Genomic DNA, 9,177 nt, shown 5'->3' on the forward strand with positions numbered 1-9,177 from the left:
GTGTCCCCATACGTAATAGTCCATGGGGGTTAAGTCGGGACTTCTGGCTGGCCATGGTGTAGGTCCACCTCTCCCAATCCACTTATTGGGATATATACATATAATTGTCGGCAATTGCTAGATACGACGTATCCCAATAAGTGGATTGGGAGAGGTGGACCTACACCATGGCCAGCCAGAAGTCCCGACTTAACCACCATGGACTATTACGTATGGGGACACATGAAGACTCTGGTGTAGGACGACCCCAATCCCATAACGAGTGTAGAAGTTTTACGCCAAAAGATTATTGATGCTGCCGATAAAATGCGAACTACACTAACAACTGGAGTAGTGAAAGTGCTTTGAGAAAAAGAATGTGATATTGTGTCCGAAACAGAGGCGGACATGTAGAAAATGAACTGTAAAAACAAAATTTAATAAATATTTACTGTTTACATTTTTTTGTTTAATTTTTAGAACTACCTAACTAATAATTTTATTTCAATGCCCGGGGAGGCTATCATCTGAGTTTTTTGTAATAAAAACTGCTATTACCCTATAATGTTATACCTTTTTGGATAGCTGACAAAATGGAGATGTTTTTAAGCTCATCTGCAAACAGACTTCCATAGATTTTTTTAAAGTATCGCTTAAAGAAAGACACATCTTAGGTTTTTTTCTTGTTTGATTTTTCACTTTTCTCCATCTTTTACGACTCATTTTATTCTGCAATTGTATTTTTTTTTATGGTAATGGGTAGAGCAATTCATCTTCTAAAATAAAACGTATAAACAAACATACCATAGCCTCAGATTACAAAAAGGAGGTACAATAATAGGGTATTTCATAGTCAAATCAGTCAGAAATGATCTAAACTATAGCCCCTAAAAGGATCTAGGTCGACTTACGACTCATACGAGCTAACCCTGTATACCTATTATAATGTAAAGTAAGTATAACAAAAATTATACCGGGTGAACAATTACAATGGTAACAAGGTTCAACTTTCAAGGTACATGTTGTGTCCCTTAAATAGAGTTCACTGTAAAAGTAGCAGCGCTGAAACATTAACTTCTTTGAATGGAAGGACAACGGCGAGATTTGACACTTGCACTGATATCTTACTGGCTACTGCTTACTTAATGCGTTACAACTAACACCCATGTTTTATGTTGTTATTTAGGATAGCTCCTCATGGTTGCCATAATCGTAAAAGGTTTCATCGTAAAAACGAGCATTTAAAATGAACCACAATTCAAGCATAACGATGCATTTTGCCGTCTGTGGTTGGTGAAAGAGTAGTTAAAACTTAACCTTGTGAGTTGTGATTAAAGTTTACACTAGAACAATATTATATTATTATGTTAAAATAATAATTTAAGTACCTATATTATCATTGTTTTTTTTTTATGAAATAAGTAAGGGTCAAATGATGGAAAGCAACTTCCATCCCCATGGACACTTGCAGCATCAGAAGAGCTGCAGGTGCGTTGCCTGCCTTTTAAGAGGAAATAGGGCAATAGGGGATAGGGTAGGGATGGGAAGGGAAGGGAATAGGGGAGGGTAGGGAAGGGAATAGGGTAGGGGATTGGGCCTCCGGTGAACTCACTCACTCGGCGAAACACAGCGCAAGCGTTGTTTCACGTCGGTTTTCTGTGAGAACGTGGTATTTCTCCGGTCGAGCCGGCCCATTGTTGGCCGACGGTGGCGATGGATCGGGATGAATGGAAGGACTTGGGGGAGGCCTTTGCCCAGCAGTGGGACTGCATAGGCTCTTAAAAAATCATTTATCCATCAGAATAATCTCCTCATTTTTAGAAGTCGTTAAAAATGTATGTCCAGAACCTCTTCATAATATGGACGCATTCTCTTGCCACGGTAAAATTCGAATATCTACGGGTCGTGGATGACACAACTTATAGAGCGGGTGCTTGCTGGGTAGAGTTGAGAAGGTATGCAAATTGCAAAATATGAGGATCGCATTCCCTGGACCGTGAATGAGGTCGCACTCAGAAAAGCAGTTGCGGCCTTAAGGTTCGCGCACACTTTGTCGGCGCGTGCCGGGGCGGGTCGGGGCGCAGCGCAGCGCAAAATGTGCTATAGCACACTATTGCCGGGTCGGATCGCATCTCATTGACGGATTTCAACGCTCACTGTGCCGGGGCGTACCGGGGCGTGCCGGGGCGGGTCGGCGCGCAACGCATTGACGGATTTTGAGCCGAGGCTTGCCGGGCCGCATCGCATCACATCCGCGCGCTTGCCGGGGCGCAGCGAGTCTTGCCGGGGCGCTGCGGGTCTTGTCGGGCCGTGTCGCATTGACGACACTCAAAACAGTTTCGTAGTAGGCCTACCGGTTTGTGTGATCCACGGCGGGCGGCGACATGCGCCGACTGGCACCTGCAGCGCGGTCTTTTTGCCCGCCGTTTGCGTTGGTAATATAGGATTCAGTTATTGTCAGGTGTGTCATGGGGCTCTAGCCGTGACCCGGGGGTGCTGCTGGTGCACGGGTACATGGACAGCGCCGCAACCTTCATACCCCTAGTCAGGTTGCTGCCACGAGAACACTACTACGTCGCTATTGATATGCCAGGTAATGTTTTTTGGGTTGCATATTACAATAATTTATGTTTTAGCTGCACTGCGCTAAAAAAAAATTAGCCTAAAAGTTTAGACTATCAAAAGCGGGTGCGCGCTCAGGACAACTAGGCCTTTGCATCCGTTGTGGATGATTTACTTATACAGTATTTTCAGAGCGAAATAACCACTCCTCAAATACTGTAGTGCCTGGGACAAGATTTAAATGACCGTATGGTTGCCCACACAGATTACTAGTATATATTGTTGCCCAAACACATACGGCATTCTCGCAACATAGTCGGCCTAGTCCAGAGAAAAGAACTAGTCAATACGTCTGGGACCAACTATGTGCGGGTTTCCTCACGATGTTTTCCTTCACCGTACGAGCGTCCGTATTATGTACTTGAGATCAGAAAATGTCTCATTGGTACACGCCTACACCCGGGTTCGAACCTGCACCCTCTACGAGTGCGAACCGAAGGTCTACCCATTAGGCCACGGACACTCAGGACAAGCTTAGTGAGTTAAGTTAAAATTAGTCTGATTGGTGACATTTTATTGGCAGTTGTAATTTGTAGCCTGCATGAGGTAGGAGAGGATCAGTGGATACTCCTACTCCTGTAACTTACAATAATGCCCCTATCGTCTCCTAGTGTATTTGTGCATGGCCTATATTATACCAAACACAATTTATAGTAATTTATTTAATACTTTGAAAACTTATTTTTTAATTCGATACTCCATTATGCTTTGAATTTTGATGCATTTCAGGGCACGGCAGCTCGGATCCATTCCCCGTGGGTCCGGTAGTGTCCCACGCGCACCAGCTGGAGGCAGCCAGGAGGGTGGTGGAACATCTCGGCTGGACCAGCTTCATCTTTGTATCGCATTCCGTTGGATTTATCATCGGTAAAATTATTACGAAAAGGATTATTAGAGAGATAAGTTATATAGTGCAGCGTTTTCCCGTTAGAGTGAGTAAGATTTTGCACCGAGGTATACCTGGTATACCGTGGTTCGGAAGACATAAGCTATTTTTATGGGTAAATGTACGGTTTCTGTAAAATTCCTAACTGACGCGGGCGAAGCCGCGCGGGACATCTAGTATTATATAATTGGAATCTCGGAATCGGCTCCAACGATTTTCATGAAATTTTTATTATAGGGGGTTTCGGGGGCGATAAATCGATCTAGCTAGTAATCATTTTTAGAAAATATCATTTTATTCGTGTTTTATCGAATACCTAGTTATGATAAAATATATAAATCCGGCTGATGTAGACTAAAGGTTCGCGCACACTTTGTCGGGGTGTACCGGGGCGGGTCGGGTTGCAGCGCAGCGCAAAATTTTGATTTGATTTTGAGTACGTTTGGATAGCTCCAGTGTGACCACTTTTAATCCTTCGATCGTGGATTCTTGGAAATCTATAGTTATTCTATTGTGTCTCGCTCACCGGCTCGTGGTGAGCTTATGGGGTTTGATGGGTTAAATCACTCGTGACTCGATGTACCAAAAACGTTACTATATTGTACTAAAATCTACTAGACCGTGTTTTTTGCTTCCACCGAAAATCTACCTTTATTAATCAATGTATTCTACGTGGTTGAAACTAAAATAAAACTAAAATGTTTATATGGACAGTCTTCATTATCTTTTTAAAATTTTTATATTATTTATTCTATAATATCGATTTTCTACTAAAATGTACTAAACGATTTTTGTCTACTAAATCGTCATTTATTTGACCTCAAATCTACCAAAAAGTAGAAATCTACTAAATGCGGTCACACTGTTGCCGGGGCGCAGCGGGTCTTGCCGGGCCGTGACGCATTGACGGAATTAATCTGCCGCGAAAAAATCCGCGCCGATTCGCCCCGGCACAGTGAGCGATACGCGCATCCGCTTCCATACAAATTGTATGAAGGCGGATTTTTGCGATGCGGCGGCACGCTGAGCCCCGGCACAGTCTGCTCACTCCTTTTAAATACGTACGGTAGTTTTATAAAAAATTTAAAAACTATAGACGTATGACTTGAATTTAGAAATTTAAAATTTCAATTGTAAAGCAGAAATGCATTTAGGTGAAATTAATAATACTTAACTAGATGACATTTGCAATTTCGTTGTGCCAAAATCCGTTTAACGCGTGGGAACCGCACATTTTTCCCGGATAAAAAGTATCCGGGTATCTCCACACTAAATTTCAACAAAATCGGCTCAGTGGTTTAAGCGTGAAGAGGTAACAGACAGACACACTTCCGCATTTAAAATATTAGTATGTATTTTTTGTATTTCTAGGTGTTTTATACAACGTGGTGTACCCGGGTCGGGTAACGCGGATGGTGCACCTCGACCCTGTGCCGCCGCTCACCGCCTACTGCTACCACCACTACCACCTCACCGTGTGGTTCGCCTTCACGCATGAGGAGTACTACGAGAACCAGTTAGTTGTTCTATGATATATATATACAGTAAACTGTTTACACATTACGCAATACGGCAAACTGGAAACAAATTAAACACATATTATACCTACCACAGTCCACAAGACACAGTCAACACCATTAGTCCATTGAAATGTTACAATTTAAGGACCGAATATTGCATTTATTAGAGGACGCAATTTTATTTTTGGGACAAGTTGTAGCCAGTACAACAGTCAATATAATAATAACCTGTTTTTGGGGTCGCCACTCTTGTCCCCCGGCCGCCATCTTGGAAAAGAGGTGACAACACTATTTTTGCGATATCTCAGAAACTTTGCTCTCTTCGTCTTACGAAAAATTAGTGAAATCATGATTTGTTGCAAATTACATTGCCTACAAAAATGTTCATAAAACTTTTTACCCTAAATTAAAATTTAAAAATGTTATACTTAAGCAAAAAAGGGAGAAAAATTTTATGTTACTGAAAGATGGCGGCCGGGGGACAAAGGCGGCGGCGACCCCACAAACTTTAGGTTAAGCTTCTATTGACCCCCTCCACATGTCCCAAAATTGCGTCCTCTAATTTTTTTTTTAATGAAATAAGGGGGCAAACGTGCAAACGGGTCACCTGATGGAAAGCAACTTCCGTCGCCCATGGACACTCGCAGCATCAGAAGAGCTGCAGGTGCGTTGCCGGCCTTTTAAGAGGGAATAGGGTAATAGGGGAGGGTAGGGATGGGAAGGGAATTTGGGAGGGTAGGGAAGGGAATAGGGTAGGGGATTGGGCCTCCGGTAAACTCACTCACTCAGCGAAACACAGCGCTAGCACTTGTTCACGCCGGTTTTCTGTGAGAACGTGGTATTTCTCCGGTCGAGCTGGCCCATTCGTGCCGAAGCATGGCTCTCCCACGTATGCAAATGCAAGGCTCATGTAACATTTCAATGGACTAAGTACAGTGGGACTACATAATATATTTTGATATATTAAGAGCGCTTTATAACAGACTTCCAAAAAAGAAGGAGGTTCCATATGTTCCAACATCGGATACTAAAGCGTATTCGTTGTTACCACCGTATTACCGTATTCTGCGCTTTTACAGATGGGACCTTCAAAGAAATAAAACGTTCTGCTATGAGGATGCTGTGAATTCAGTCATGCGAAAAAGAAAGGTCAATCGTGAACAAGCAGAGGTGCTGCTCTCCCGCGGCCTCGTTAACGCTGGAGAAGCAATGTACAGGTAAGTACTGTAGTAGGTACTAGATGACGCCCGCAAGTCGCATCTCCCTTGCGCCTAAATTCGTTTATACGTAACTAGTGACCCGCCCCGGCTTCGCACGGGTATAAAATATATTACAGCCTAGGTCACTAAAAAAATGATTAAAATCAATTCAGTAGTTTTGATAAATAATTTATATTCATTACTACCCGTGGCCCGCATTGGTCGGCAGTCGGTACCTACTGCCACTACTGCCGCAAAAGCTACGTCCCGCAAATTTTAAATCTGTAATATCTTCGAAAATATTCATTTAAAAATTAAATCATAATATGCTTTACACGCTTTCATACGTGGAAGAGCCATACTTCGGCACGAATGAGCCGGCTCGACCGGAAATACCATGTTCTCACAGAAAACGGGCGTGAAACAGCGCTTGCGCTGTGTTTCGCCGAGTGAGTGAGTTTACCGGAGGCCCAATCCCCTACCCTATTCCCTTCCCTACCCTCCCCTGTTCCCTTCCCTACCCTCCCCTATTCCCTTCCCTTCCCTCCCCTACCCTCCCCTGTTACCCTATTCCCTCTTAAAAGGCCGGCAACGCAATTGCAGCTCTTCTGATGCTGCGAGTGTCCATTGGCGACGGAAGTTGCTTTCCATCAGGTGACCCGTATGCTCGTTTGCCCCCTTATTTCATTTAAAAAAATGCTGTAAAGGGCCATAATCAAAAATGTATATAAAGTATTTAATTGAATAAGGATTATTGCCGTATTGGTTAAAATCGCTTCGAAAATTAGAAATTATTCTGTTTTTTTTAATACTCATCCCAATTAAGTTTAAGCAACATAACAATCAATTTACATTAAAAATTAAGTACATTACATTCAAATATTAAATTCTTATAAAATTATTCCAATTAAACTAACTAACGATTAATAATTAACGATTCAAATAAATAACATTCCGATTAAAAATAATTATCAATGTCAAAATTAAAAACAATAAAAATACAGCACAACATTTAACTACCCTAATATCACAGCTTAAGAATCACAATAACATACTTACTCGAATTTCTCGGATCGGATCCACTCCCATTAAGTTGCCCTTCAGTAAGGTCGTTAGGCAAAGTTTAGAACGACCGTTCTAAACTTTGCCTAACGGGACCCCGTCGGATGGTTTACCATACTGTGTGAGAGCTAATACCTACTACTTTTTTAGGTTTTCCTGGGAACCATCCATGAAAAAAGTAGCCGCTCTTCCGATAACTGAAGAACAATTCCATAGCCTGATGAAAATGTCTCCGCCAACATTAAACATAGTCGCACAAGACAGCATCGAAGTTAAAAACGTACTTGGTGTTGAACTTATAAAGAAGTTTGCAGACACGATACCTAATTTCCATATATTCAACGTGGTTGGCACTCACGATGTCCACGTTACAAATCCCGAAAGATTTTCTGATGTTATGATTAATTTTATAAAAGAAGAATGTAACAAAAGATCATTAATTTTTTGTAAGTTATGAATTATGATAGATTCTCAGTCATAATATTATTCTTACTCTACTTATATAAGATATAAGCAATATAGTCATTACATAATTTATTTAAACATGAGAAATTTACAATATTGCACAGAAAGACCGAAGATGGCATAAAGATTATTATTGTAAATGAAAATTTAGTGCTGGTGTCTGTACACGGGTGGCGGGACTTTTTGTCATAAGAAACACACTCGCGTAAAAGTTAATTAAAATATATTGAAAGAAACACATTAAAAAACTAAATTATGACAATAAAACAAAATTGTAAATATTAAACTAATGAAATTAAATATAAAATATGCGAAAAACAAGTTAGCGCGCGGAGCTCGGAAAATTCTCTCAATCTTCTTTTCTATTTTTATTTGAATTTTAAAATTCCGCGGCAAACTCCTTCTTACCCTTTTTATACTTTATTAACAAAATCTAGCAAGTGCTTTGGCATTGAGGCTGTACGCTGTTGCCTCAATGCAATACTTGTGTACTATTATTATTATTTGCTATATTATTTCAAAAAGGAAATTTCTTCCAGCAGCCCTACGGAGATCATAATTATAGTTTCTTAGGTCAATGATCTTAATTACTACTTCAAAGCAATAATGCGATATTGATTTTTATTACAGCCCTTGCTTGTCCTGTGATTTTTACTACGTATCAAACAAAGACAAGATCAGATGTCAATATTAAAATGCCTAGCTTTTTTTTAATGGGGCAAACGAGCAAACGGGTCACCTGATGGAAAGCAACTTTCGTCGCCCATGGACACTTGCAACATCAACATTTAAGAGGGAATAGGGAAGGGTAAGGAAGGGAATAGGGTAGGGGATTGGACCTCCGGTAAACTCACTCACTCGGCGAAACACAACGCAAGCGCTGTTTCATGCCGGTTTTCCGTGAGCCCGTGGTATTTCTCCGGTTGAGCCGGCCCATTCGTGCCAAAGCATGGCTCTACCACGTTATAAAGCTGCTACTAAATATACTTTTTACCCAAGTTTGGGTAAGGGCGACCGCACATTTGAGACACGACAATTTTTATAGTTTGATATGCGTGACACATTATAATTGACAATAGTAGGGAAGTTACCTAACAAAAATTAATCGATAATTTAAAAATATCGAATCACTTCGTAAAGGAATTGCAATCGAAATTATCGATTTCGTACCGACCGCGACATTTCAGTGGTGCCGGCGATTTAAGATGGCCGCCCTTTTTATCGATTTGATTTCGATTCAACAGAGTCAATCTCTATTGACATAAGTTCCGTTTCATGCATCTGATATTTTTCAAATATTTTCGTAACAATAATTTTATACTCCTATTTCACAGTTAATATTTATAATTTTATATTAATAAGTTAGCTTTTAGCAACTTTTCATTTTTATTTATTTACAATTATAGGAAACATTTGTTTTTGTAGATGGAATATAATTTATTGC

At 40.8% G+C, this 9,177-nt stretch overlaps 1 protein-coding gene across 1 annotated transcript; it reads left to right on the plus strand.

Annotated features, from left to right (window-relative positions):
• The first annotated feature begins 969 nt into the window (after positions 1 to 969).
• On the plus strand, positions 970 to 6,228 carry LOC121725494 (serine hydrolase-like protein). The gene is made up of 5 exons (XM_042112497.1): positions 970 to 994; positions 2,441 to 2,572; positions 3,331 to 3,468; positions 4,859 to 5,003; positions 6,087 to 6,228. The coding sequence occupies exons 1-5, from the start codon at positions 970 to 972 to the stop codon at positions 6,226 to 6,228; spliced, it is 582 nt and encodes a 193-aa protein (XP_041968431.1).
• The last annotated feature ends 2,949 nt before the right edge of the window (positions 6,229 to 9,177 follow it).

The sequence above is a fragment of the Aricia agestis genome, chromosome 3, assembly GCF_905147365.1.
Source record: "Aricia agestis chromosome 3, ilAriAges1.1, whole genome shotgun sequence".
In the NCBI taxonomy this organism is placed as follows: Eukaryota; Metazoa; Arthropoda; class Insecta; order Lepidoptera; family Lycaenidae; genus Aricia; species Aricia agestis.